Here is a 13645-nt window from a genome sequence, read left to right on the forward strand (position 1 = left end):
GCACACACACATGCCCTTAGGGCATGTGTGTGTGCAACATATGTACATAGATCAATTTCAGGGGTGCAACAGGGTGTCATTTTGACACCCTTGCACCCTTGAAATTGCATGAGCAATTTGCGAGTACCTACTGGTACTCGCAAATTGCTCATGCAATCTCCAATACATTCCTATGGGCGTGTAGGCCCATAGGAATTAATGGGACAGCATTCCTTAATTGCGACTAGCAATTTTCGAGTAGCAATTAAGGAATGTTAAGGAATCGCTATTTTAATAGCGATTCCTACATGCATAGGCTTTTGCTATTCCTAAATAGCGATTCCTTAAAAATCGCTATTTAGGAATAGCAAAAGGCTACGTTGATGCATCTGCCAGAATGTTTCTTCATGGATGGGCAGACAGGAGGCCTTTGAATGAATTCTAAAGTAGGGCCCTAGCGAACACTTTGCCTCACTCATTTGTTCAACGTTATGTACTCCCAAGTAGTGACAAAAGTGAAAAAGTTCCCACACATCTTCTGTGATCCAGAGGAAAGGACAGTCTCCCACCCATCTTCTGTGTTCTTTTTCATTTCCTGGTGCGTGAATGAGATGTACTTCTGTTTTGTCTTGATGGCCTTCCATACTCTTGCCTTTGACTATGGCTGGAAACATATTCCTGGTCATAGCTGGACTTTCTTTGGGGATAGCATGGTCTGTCTTCACCTCCAAATCGGTTTTATCCTCTCCTGTAATGTTGTGATCTTCGTCAGCCACACAAATTGGACCTATCAGATATATGGTACTGTAAAAGTCCTAAAGCCTTTAGAGTGGCTGTGCAAGTCTTGAGACACCCTGAAGGGTGTCTCTTCCTAAACAAGGTAAAATCAGCAAAGGGCATGTCCAAGATAAGATTGAACCTCAGGACAGGAAGCTGTGGATCCGAGCCATCCTAGTCTTCTTAAAACAACTCTGACCACAAGCTGTTGAAAACATTTAGCTGTTTCCTTTTTATTCCCGGGGGTGAGGTACAGCAATGGTGCTATATCATGCCACATCTGTCGATCATCGCAACCTAAAATTGCCAGAGCTTTGCCTGCTTTAATAGAAGTTGTTACCATTGAAATAACTCTTTAGCCCAGATTATCTATACGTCTACTATCTCTATTTCGGAGTTCAGAGGATGGTGTAAAGGGGTCTTTAGATCTTCTCTAAGCAGCTGAAGTTTTTTCAGAGTCCAGCTTCAGAGACAAGTGAGACAAGCTAGGTCTGAATCTGGGGCTCTATATCTTTTATCAAGGCGTGGAATCACCGTTTCTACAGTAGCTGGCATGTTCATTAATGTTAGCCCTTCTGGCCAAACAAAATCCAGAATTGGTTTGGACTTTATAGACTTTTGTGGCTGTTCTTTGGTCATAATGAAAACCTGGCTGCTCCACTGATGACTCAGAAAGATTACAATTCTTGGTAGGCCCTTCAATTAAGGAATGAAATCAATATATATCATCCAATAAATCTTCTTCATCCATTTCCTCTGGAGATGGTTTATTAAAATGCTTACAGACTGGTCTGGGAGATGGTTATCTTACAACTCAGGGAGGCGGTGGCGATGATGGTTGGCGAGGAGGTGTAGTTGATAAGGGGATAGGTGGTGGAGTCAGTAGTACAGGTACTGCAGGCATTGCAGATTGAGAAGGATGACCCACAGGGTTCTGTGGTATTAGCCTTTGGAAAGAGTCCATCATTTGTTGTAATGTAGAGAAAAATCCACAGGTATCTGCATCACTTTTGGCTCTCTGCTGTATCTCGAACACACAACGTTGTGTGAATTAAGAGGAGCAAAACTTTGAAGCAACCACATTCATGGAGGAATGTATCCTCATCTTTCCAAAATCTTGGATGTAGCATACATCCAATTGTTTTCGACTGTATGCAGTCTGATATGGCAAGTCAATAGCATTCTCTTCCTGTTCTGAATCTAGGATGATTGAGACGTGGAGATTCAACAGATGCAGCCAATACTTTGTTGTCTATCTCATTATCAACAGAATTGACATTGATGGTGTTGTTGTTGACCTAATCATAGATGGTGTCGCACAAGTTACTACTTGTGTAACGATATATCTGTAAGAGACATTAGTTAGTGATAGATTCCCTACCTTAGAATATCCCCAGGGGTCAGACTGGATCCGGAAAGTTTTGCTTAGCAGTACCCCTGCGCGTCAGTAGGTGGTGTCCTGCGAATCCGCGCCCGTCACTGGCGTCATAAGCGCCGAGATGACATCACAGTGACTACTTAGGCGCCACCCATGCGCGCTGACGTCAGTTCTGTACACGGCTTTCCGCGCCAGGAACGCAGAGCCATACAAGATATTGACCACTAGGGCCCTAAAAGGGGATGACCTTAACCCTAGTAATCAGTTCGCAGAAGGGGGAGGATGGGTAGGGCGGTAAGGAATCTATCACTAACTAATGTCTCTTACAGATATATCGTTACACAAGGAGTAACTTGTGCATCTGAAAGAGACACGTTAGTGATAGATTGCTTACCTTAGAATAGATACCCCAGCAATACCAACCCCGGTTGAGGGTCTGCGAACAAAATTACACCAGGAAGTCCCGGCGAACAGAACAGCCAAAGAAGCTGTCTCTCCGGACTTGACTGTCAAGGTAGTAGAGCTTGGTAAAAGTGTGCAGCGAGGCCCACATAGCTGCCTGACAAATGTCCTGCAAGGGAACGCCACGTCCCAGGGCAGTAGTGGGTGCAGTTGCCCTGGTTAAATGGGCACACAGTCCCACAGGAGGCTTCTCTTGGCCAAGGAGTAACATGCTTTGATGCACAGAACGACCCAATGGGAAATGGTCCGTTTGTGCACAGCCTGACCTTTTTTGGCACCCACGTAGCCAACAAAGAGCTGATCGTTCACCCGGAACTGTTGTGTACGCTGCAGATAAAATGCGAGCGCATGTTTTGGGTCCAGACGGTGGACCCTCTCCTCTTACCTGGAAGGATGCGGAGGCGGAAAGAAGGTGGGCAAAGTGATGGTCTGCCCGATGTGGAAGGGCGTGACAACCTTTGGCAAAAAAGAAGGGTGGGTCCTTAGAACCACCTTGTCCGGATGAACTGAAAGGAAAGGAGGTTTGGAAGAAAGAGCCTGGAGCTCACTCACCCTTCTGGCAGAGGTGATAGCTACCAGGAAAGCCGTCTTTAAGGTGAGAAGACGTAAGGGACAGTTATGAAGGGCTCAAAGGGAGAACACATTAAGTAAGTCAAGACAAGATTCAAGTCCCACTGAGGCATTATGAAAGGCACGGGAGGAAACGTGTGCGTAATGCCTTTGAGGAAACGGTTAACAACTGGGGACTTAAAAAGAGAAGGCTGATCAGGAAGCCTTAAAAAGGCGGAGATGGCAGAAAGATAACCTTTGATAGTGCCCAGAGCAGAAGCCTGCTGGGCCAAAGACAGAAAAAACAGAAGAACCTCAGAAACAGGGGCAGAAAGGGGATCCACAGCCTTTGCTGTGCACCATGCCATAAATTTGTTCCATCGGCAGGCGTATACCGTTTTAGTGGAGGGACGCCTGGCTACCAGAATGACATTACAGAGTTCGGGATGAAGGTCGAAAGCCGTCAACTGTCGCCGCTCAATCTCCACGCATGGAGGTGGAGGCTGGACAGGTTCGTGTGGAAGACCGTCCCCTGCTGCTGCGACAGAAGATCCTCCCGAAGAGGCAGACGGATCGGGAGATCGATGCTCATACTGAGTAGCTCGGGATACCACACTCTTCGTGCCCAGTCCGGAGCCACAAGAATAACTTGGGCCCGGTCATGCCTGATCTTCTTCAGCACTCTGGGCAGAAGTGGTATAGGTGGAAAAGCGTACAACAGACCGCAGCTCCACTCGAGACGAAAAGCATCTCCAAGCGAGTGCCGCCTTGGAAATTCTAACGCGCAGAACTCATGACATTGCGCGTTCGCTTCGGTGGCAAAAAGATCTAACCAAGGCTCTCCCCACTGCAGAAAGAGACCTTGCGCCACGTCCGAGCTCAGACGCCATTCGTGATCCATCATGCACCGGCGGCTCAGTTTGTCCGCCCTGGCGTTCAGAGAACCTGCCAGGCGTTGAACCACCAATAATAATAATAATAATAATACTGTAATTTGTTAAGCGCGACAGCTACCCCCAGCACAGGGGTGTCCCGGCGCTGGGTAATGCCTTGATGTTCCAGCCATGTCCAGAGGTGCAGAGCCTCCTGACATAGGGTCCACGACCCCACCCGTCCTGTTTGTTGCAATACCACATGGCGGTGGTGTTGTCCGTGAACACCTGCGCCACACTTCCCCACACAGATGGAAGAAATGCCTTCAGTGCAAGTTGGATCGCCCGCAGCTCCAGAAGGTCGATATGGAACAGGGACTCCGCCGGAGACCAGAGGCCTCTGATCTCCGCCTCTCCCAAATGGCCTCCCCACCCCAGGAGGGCATCCGTCACTACTGTGTGCTCTGGTTGGGGAAGGGAGAGGGATCTGCCATTGACCCAATCGCGATTCGGGAGCCACCACTGCAAGTGTTGTGCAGTGCCCTCTGAGATATGGACATGATTGGACAGGTTGCCCTGATGCTGTGCCCACTGGAACTTCAGGTCCCATTGCAGAGCCCGCATATGCCATCTGGCATGTTGCACTAGCAGGATGCAGGAGACCATCAGGCCCAGAAGCCGGAGGGTCATCCTGACTGAAACCCGGGATAGAGGCTGAAAGATTGGAATCATAGCCTGAATATCCCGGATTTGCTGCTCGGGAGGATAAGCCCGAAACTGTGTTGAATCTAGAACCCCTCCAATGAAGCGGAGCTTCTAAGAGGGACTCAGGTGTGCCTTCGGCACGTTGATGGAGAACCCCAGAAAATGTAAGAGGTCGGCCGTAGTCTGAAGGTGGGTGATGACTGCCTGGTGCGAGCCCGCCTTCAACAACTGTCGTCGAGGTAGGGGAAGACTGACACCCCTGACCAGCGCAGATGAGCTGCGACCACCGCCATCACTTTCGTGAACACCCGAGGGGCGCTGGTAAGGCTGAAGGGGAGAATGGTAAACTGAAAATGCTCCTGGCCTACCGTGAATCGCAGGTAATGCTGGTGGGTCGCAGTACTGGGATGAGAAAATATGGTCCTGCAAGTCCAACGCTACCATCCAGTCTCCAGGGTAGAGGGCAGCCAAGACCTGATCCAGAGTCAGTATCTTGAACTTCTCCTTCCGGAGGAAGCGATTGACGTCCCGGAGGTCCAAGGTAGGAAGCAGACCCCCTTTGTCCTTCTTGGGGACCAGAAAGTAATGGGAATAACAACCACTCCCTCCTTCTGGCCCAGGAACGCACTCGATGGCCCCCTTGGCCAGGAGGGCCGTGACTTTCTCTTGAAGAAGAACTAAATGATCCCCCGACATGCGTTGGCACCGAGGCGGCATTGCTGGAGGGGGGGACTGAAAGGGAAGGGAGTAACTGTGGCAGATTATCTGCAGCACCCACTTGTCCGATGTAATCGCGCGCAAGTGGGGGAGGTGGTGGCGGATCCTGCCACCCACCGGCGTGGGGTGCTCCCTGAAGCTCAGATTAGGAAGGTTTGGAGGTGGAAGTGGCAGGGGTGGAGGTGGACGGACCAGCATGCTGGTTCCCTGTACCGCCCCAGAGGAAACCAAAGCCGCGCTGGGGCTGGTTCTGCGCAGGCCTGTTGGAGGGGCGTGCCTAGGTGCCTCTACCCTGGCCATGAAAGGAACGAAAACCAAGAGTGGCCGGGTTCTTAGTAGAAAGACCCAAGGACTTGGCTGTAGACCCGCGAGTACTTAAAGCGCTCCAGTGCACTGTCAGCCTTGTCGCCAAACAGGCGGGTTCCATCAAAAGGCATGTCCATGAGCGAGCTCTGGACTATCGGGCGAGAACCCAGTCGAACGCAACCAGGCGTAGCGCCGCAACGCCACAGTCGTAAAAATCGCCCTGCCCAATGAGTCGGCGGTGTCCAACCCACACCGAATGGCGAACTTAGCCGCGTCCTTACCTTCAACAATCGCCTGAGAAAGGACAGCTAGCTAGCTAGCACCTCCTCAGGACACTGAGGCAACACCTGAGCAATGGCACCCACCACGCGTGGGAGTAGCGGCCCAACAAGCAAGCGGTGTTCACTGACCGCAGCCCCAAGCTGGCTGAAGAGAACAACCGCTTCCCAAACTGGTCCAGTTTTTTAGAGTCCTTATCCGGCGGGGCCGTAGGAAAGGCACTCTGCGATGTCGAGACCTGAATGACCAGGCTCTCAGGCGTATGGTGAGTGGTCAAGAAAGCGGGGTCGCCGGATGCCGGTTGGTGGCATCTGGTGACGTTTTTATCCACCGTGGCTGGCCTCGACCAAGTGCCCAAGAGGACCTCTGTAAGGGCATCATTGAAGGGAAGCAACGGCTCCGACGAAGTAGACGCCGTCTGGAGCACCTCGGAGAGGAGGTTGGTCTTGAGGGTCACTGTAGGGAGGTCAAGGTTGAGGGCCTCAGCAGCCCAACGGAGCCCCATCGTGTAGGAGGCACCCTCCTCCATCATAGGCGGGGGAGAGGCGTACCCCGGGTCAGAAGAGACATCAAGGCCGCCTGCATCTTCCAAGTCATCCACCCAATCCTGCTCGAAGTCACATTGCTAGGCAAGCGGGTCCTCTGACCCTTTCCAGTCTTCGTTCGCCTCTGGTGTAGAGGTGGCCAGTCGTACCGGCAGAACCGGAGAAGGGACGAACGGTGTCGGGAACGGCACCGAGAACTGGCGCCGCCTCCCAATGCAGATCCCAGCTCGAAACAAAATGGTCCGGGAACCAGGCCAAGGGTGGGATAAACGGCAACCAGTGTGACGCCGAGGGGGGCGCCAGGGCCGGCAACGCTGCACCTCGTGGCGCCGGGGCTGGAGACAGCGGCGTAGGATCATGTGGCGCCGGGGCTGAAGCCGGTGGCGGAGCCGCTGGGCCAACAGGATTTGGACACGGGACCGTGGGGCCCGAAGGCACGCTGACGGGAGCCCGAGGCCTAACAAGGCGGTCCATGGCAGCAAGGAACTCTTGCAGCTGTTTGGGAGTCGCCGACGAACCCTGGTATGGCGGGTAGGCTGCAGGAATCCCAGGCTCCAGAGGAGCCGCAGGGGCGAAGCCCCTGTCCACCTCCGAGGAGCGATGGGGGGACGTCGGAGAGAAAACATGCTTCTTCGACTTTTTATGGTGTTGCTTACCGGAATCCGAAGGCGAAGACTTGGAGCCCAAGGCGCAACGGCTCCGGCCCCGCAAGCGGTCCCGGGAACTGCCCCAAGACCCGGAACGGCGATGTGATGAATGCTAAACCTCCTGCAATTTCCGCGCCGCTCCCGCAAGGCCCTGGGGGCCATGGCTCGACAGTCCCGGTAGTAGTGATCGGTCTCCAGGCAGTAGAGGCAAACATCGCGGGGATCCGCCACCGACATATTACGGTGACATGCCCCACAAGACTTAAAGCCGGTCAACACTACGAGCACAAGGAGAAAAAAGGGGAGACAAAAGTCTCAAAATAGCAGTCAAAAAATTACCAAGGTACGTGCTCATCCGGATCTGCGTTTGCTGGCGCGGAAAAAGAAAGAACTGACGTCAGCGCGCATGGGTGGCGCCTAAGTAGTCTCTGTGATGTCATCTCGGCGCTTACGATGCCAGTGACGGGCGCGGAGCCGCAGAACGCCACCTAATGACGTGAAGGGGTACTGCTAAGCAAAACTTTCCGAATCTAGTCTGACGCCTGGGGATTTTCTAAGGTAAGGAATCTATCACTAACGTGTCTCTTTCAGATAACAGATTTGCTATTGAGTGCCTCTATATCGACATCGCCACCAAAGGCGCTAGTGTTGACAGCATTGACAGTGGAGAAATACATGGTGCCATGTTGTTGTCTAGGGATGGTTTTCTGAAGATGTTATCTTTTTTGTAACATGTGGTTTATCATTGGTATGACAGTTTTGCTCTGACTGAGAATCTTGTCCTCTGGAAAGTTTTCATGCTCCAGTTGTACTGTGTGAAAAGGTGGCTGCAAGCACTGAGCTAAATAAATCCCATTCAGGGAACAGTCTAAGATTATTTTCTTTACACTGCCTTCGTGGAAGTGCTTAGTGGGGAACTTTACATGAATCTTCCACTGAAGAGGGCGCGTCCCCTCAGAAGGCATAAAATTCTTTTTAACTGATGAAATGGCAACCCCTACTCGCTGTCCTTTAGAGGGAGGTTCTCAACCTTTTGACTCCTCAGGACCCCCATTGAGTCACTACTGGAAGCCGGGGAATCCCAAAACAGTTTGCAAGATTTAAATTTCAAACACTTAAAGTTAAAATAGTAATTCTCAAAAAATACACAAACAAGTGTACAGCAAACAAATACTCACATTATTAAAGATTTTACTTTCTATTGAAAAAATCTGCTAAATCTTGAAAATTTTTGATGAGAAGGTTGATGCTGCATCTCGATGACTAACTTTTTAATGTTTGGTTTTATTTTGAAGTACAAGGCTTCTACTGCCAGCTCCGGACTGGGAACCCAAAGCAGGTCTGGCAAATGTTGGCCGACCAGCCCCTGTACAATGCACACCAAGTGCAGCGAGTGAACCCGACAGATACAAATAGGAATTTGGGGGAGGCTCTCCCCCAAGAAAATTTGGTGAAAAATGGTGCATTCTACAACACATTTATCTTTATACGTTGAATTGTATCAGCTTTTAAAGCATTGTAAATCATGACCTTACTGTGCACCAGGATATGACAATCTTTGTTGGGGCTCTTCAATGATTCCCTCCATATCACCCTCCAACAGTGCCTCTTATCTCTCCATAGCCCCCCTGTCACATGCATTTCATTTGTTTTATAGCACCTCTCATGCCAGTGTAGGGTGTCAGAGCACTTTACAAAACACACACACAGACAATGAATCATACGTGTGTAAATCAGTGTATAGAAAATGTTACTTATGGCAAAGGGGACTATAAGGTGTAGGATTCATATGTCATTCATACTGGTAGGCATTTTTTAAGAGTGCTTGACCTGGAGAAACATAAACTCAGGATTCAGAACATAACACAGTGGTTAGCGTTGACTTTAATAATAAGAATTTATTTCTATCCAAACAAACCATTTTTAGCAACATCAAGATAATGAAAGACTGGGGAAAAACATAACTTACTAACGTGTACCATACAGTTTGCATGCAGCTCTTTGATGGCAGTTCATAGCTCACTGTGATGGATTACAATTGTAACTTATGAACAGCTCAGTATCAAAAGATTCTCTGTGACAGAAGCATTATGCAAACTATGGACATAAAATACTGCTTTTTGAAATGCATGGTACACATTCTTTGCAGCAGGCATGGCTACCATACCATCTGTGCTACCTTAGATGAGTCAAAGCTGCCACTGGACAAAACTCACATCTCTCTCCAGTAGGTACATTAATCACCAGAGTTCTCGCCAAAAATGCTAATTATACAAGGAACTTTGCAGTGCTTTTAAAACTGCTATCTGCGGACCCCTGAGAATGCGTCATGGACTCCTGGGGATCCGCGGACCACAATTTGGGAACCACTGCTTTAAAGTCTTGGAAGTAATGGTTTTACAAATGTCACAGTGTGGAGCCTAATGAACAGCATAAAAGTAATACATACACTGGTAATGATTGTCAGTAATCACTATGAATCTTTTACTGCCCACAAGAGGAACAGGATTTGAACAGAGATTTCTTCTCTCAGTTAGCCATGGTGGCAGTTGGTGACCAGGGCCGGACTGGCTGCAGCGGGCACCAGGTGTCTTTCTGGTGGGCCTGAAGGGTGGGGGCCGGTTTTGGACCGGTGGGGGCGTTTTTGGTACAGGAGGCCAGTTTTGCAGCAGTGCTGCAATTTCAGACCGCTGTACCAAAAGCAACTGCAGTGTTTTCCACATGCACCCCCTAAACCCCCCCCCCCCCCCCCCCCTTGCTGCTGGTTCAAGCCAATTGCCTGGGCAGGTTTGCGTTCCCATTCCGGCTCTGTTGGTGACAGTTAACTGATAGGTAAACAGGTCTCCCGGGCCAAGAAACTGGCAACATTTCCTTAGAAAAACTCACAGTTCTGTGGAAACTAAGGATAAGGCTAGTTCAATTTCAGGATAAACCAGATATATTGAGTTCTCTGGAAGGTTAGAGCAAAGCTCTGCCAGGGGATTTCCTCACACACGACGTGCAGTAGAAATCTTAGTTATGGTGGCCTCTCCAGGAAGTAGGAAAGCTGGTGCGCCTGCTTCATTGTCTGAAATTTGGATTTATTCAAATTAGTTTTTTCTGCTACTAAATAAACATTGTTATTCATCCTTTGGCCATTTTAACACTGTTTATTGCTATTTAAATATACTGGGTATTCCTACAGAACAACAGGGAATGATTCAGTCATGTAAATATATATGGAAGATCCAATGTTGAAAAAGTATAGCTAATGTGTCAAATTATTAGATGACACTGTGGTTGGAAATGAAATGAATTCGAAATGCACATTACCTGGATGAGCTGGAGGACCTCATCGGTGCATGGTATACACTTTCGGAGATTCTTTGGTGTAACTGGCTTGCTTCTATTAAAGTAAAGAGAAAACACATTCTAACGTTTTCTTTCTCAAACAGTGAGTCATAACTGATCATAGATAAGGACTTCTCAGAAATGTATGTGAAGCATCACATTCCCTGGTCTGCAATGATCATAAGCCATTGAAAATGTATAGAAACATATTTTTATTAGATAAAATAATATGTATATACACATAAAGAGACCATTTTTCAGCAAATTCGATCAAAGACCTTCAGTTTCTACATTCTGACCTGAATGTAACTACACTAAATTCAAACACACTTTCAGAAACTATGCTATCGGGGTCTATGTACAGGCTCATCCGAACACAAATAACAGGAAAGATCTCTGGTTTGAATTGAAACTACCACAGATAACCTGAATCTTTCAGTTTAAAATGAACCGTAAGCACTATATACACTGCCTCCAGAAAGCAGGGGTTCTTCTATGTATGGAAGTGAGCTAAGGATTAAATAAGACTATACGGTGAGATAATATAAGTACCAATTCATAAAAAGTGTTATCTCTGGATCTCCAATTAGAAAAGAAATCCGGTAGCCCTTTCACTATGCTTATGTTATATAAATATGTTATAAACTGTAGAAGAAAGTTTTGAAACTCCGAGAGTTAACAAGTTTGACATTTCACACATGCCTATCATAGAGCAATTCCCAGACAAGTCTCTGATTCAATATTTAGATTCCTTCCAAGTCACTAGAATTCCTCAAATTACAGAAATTGTGGTAGGTGGCATGGCATGATCTAACAAAACGAACATTCTTGCCTACCTCTACATGCTTCCAGTTGTCCTGTTAGAACTTTTCTGATTTCAGAAACCCATAGATTTTTTAATTCAACAGAAGTTGCCTAAAACACATTTGACAAAATAGAAGACATTTATTGTGGAGAAACCAACATGTTATTTTTTTAATTGTTATTAGCTTTAAGGTATACGTGATGTTAGGAAGGTTTACAATTCTTACCATGTTTCATTTCAATACTGCTTCCTGACATACATGTTAGCATGATGTTTACAACAGGACTTAGATTTTATTTCCATTGTACAACTAAACATCAGTTTAGAAACATAAACAAAATGACAATGATTAATCCATCTTAGAACTACTCTTCACAGTGAAAGGGTCAAATCAACAAAGTATGGTTAATCTAGGGATTTGGAAAACAGAGTAAGTTTACAAATATGCTCAATTAAAGTAGGAAGTGCAGTCAAATATAAACAGCTACAATGACTGATGACGTATGGTGGTTTGCTTTAGGAAAAAGGTATGGATGAGTAATTTTTGTTCCTTCACTGCAGTTTTCCTGGTTATAGTCCTTAGTCTGCTGTAAATCATCAACCTGGAGACATACATACTTAGCACCATGTTCCTATTTAATACCTTTGTTGTAGTGCCTTTTGTACCTAACTCAAAGCAACGCTCTGTTATCTAGTCATCATAAACAAATGTTTGTTAAGGATTTAACTGGTAACATCATACATACAAACCCATGCCTAAGCGCCTAGGATCTGTAACAACAAACCCTCTATTAGGCTCACACTTTAGAGATACTAGAACTACATATATGAACGCTTTTTTCATGTTCCAAATCATTTCTATCAGTGTAGAATGCTGTGTACCACTCATTTGGTATTAATAGCACTTGCACATCTAAAAATTGTATCTGTTTTTTTAATGGTGCACGTAAAATGCACCTTTCATGCTTCATAATCAAGCTGTGAATATTTCTTTCTAAATCTTCCCTAGTGCCTTTCCAAATAACAAAGAGACCATCAATAAACCTTAACAAAGTCAGGATGTTTCCGCTGATCATTATTCAGTATGTGGGTTTACTTGTACCTGTAAGTATTTGCATATGCCATGGCAGCTGATGAGCCCATGGATGTTCCAGTTGTTTGGATTGGACGTAGAAACTTGTCAAGAGCTTTAAAGGGATTATGATACAGAATGTAGCTAATCAAATCCAACATAAATGACTCATCTGTCTAGATTTCCTGCTCTTATTAAATAGTTTTCCATGGCTTCTACTCCATCCTGATGGAGAATTGACAAATGTAGTAAAGTTGTATCCATATTAGACAACCAGCTGTCTGAGAACTTCTCTATTTAAATTTCTTCCATTTTGAAGAAGAAATCAAAGATGTCTTTCACATATGTTTGGGTATCTTTTGCATTGGTTTGGAGAACAAATGCTACATATTTTCCGAGAGGTTCATGTAGAGATCCATTAGCTGTACAGATAGGTCTCCCAGGAGGATGTACCAAATGTTGGTGGATATTTGGTAGCATATAGTCGATATGTGCTCTAGAATAAGACTGAGTCAGATATGACTTAATGTATTTAACCAATCATTTTGTAAGGCTCTACAATAGAGTACTTTTTACTCACATGTAGGCTCGGTGGAAAAAATAATTAATGTGACATCTACAAGATCCAGGGTAATTAAATTATTATAGTAGTTAATATGCATGATTATAATAGCCCGTCCTTTACCTGCTGCTTAAAAAGATCATACTGTCATAGTGTGCATAAGGAGGCATTTCCAAGCATTGGTTGATATATTTATATAATTTTTGCTATATTGAATGAGGGGGTCTTTTAAAAGCATTTTAACTGAATTGTCAAAGAGATGGCCAGTGCTTCAAATGAAGTAGAAGGTTTGAATTCAATGTAAGGTGGCCCTTGGCTGCTGACCTCGAGAAGTTAAGGTGGAAACACATTATCTCAATATCAAGTTTTACATGAATTTGTGCAGCTTAAGCTCAGTACTGTATAATGACAAGTCTTTAGAAGGAATGAGGGAAGTGGCTTTTGTAAAAGTTTTTTCTGCAACTGAGTTAGTTAAGTGCTTGATATATTTTATTACAAGTTTCTCATTTCCCTCTGCAAATGTCTTCCCCATTCGTTGTCTGGTGAGTCTTTTGCATTCGGTACCTGTTCTAAACAAAAAAGGCATAAATGATCTGTTGGTGCATGATTGCTCTTGAAATTGTATCAAGTCATTTCTTGTTGTTAGAATAGTCGTACTAG

The 13645-nt window shown here is 46.3% G+C and overlaps 1 protein-coding gene across 4 annotated transcripts in view; it reads right to left on the reverse strand.

Annotated features, from left to right (window-relative positions):
• Positions 1-13645, reverse strand: part of MCF2L2 (MCF.2 cell line derived transforming sequence-like 2) — a 2082183-nt gene that overhangs the window by 158478 nt on the left and 1910060 nt on the right. For all 4 annotated transcript variants that reach the window (XM_078665987.1, XM_078665986.1, XM_078665989.1 and 1 more), the window contains exons 24-25: positions 11383-11461; positions 10529-10601 (exon numbers count right to left, since the gene is read on the reverse strand). In XM_078665987.1, coding sequence (XP_078522113.1) covers positions 10529-10601; positions 11383-11461 — 152 coding nt within the window. The remainder of the gene's footprint in view (positions 1-10528; positions 10602-11382; positions 11462-13645) is intronic.

The sequence above is a fragment of the Lissotriton helveticus genome, chromosome 11 (genome assembly GCF_964261635.1).
Source record: "Lissotriton helveticus chromosome 11, aLisHel1.1, whole genome shotgun sequence".
NCBI lineage: Eukaryota > Metazoa > Chordata > Amphibia > Caudata > Salamandridae > Lissotriton > Lissotriton helveticus.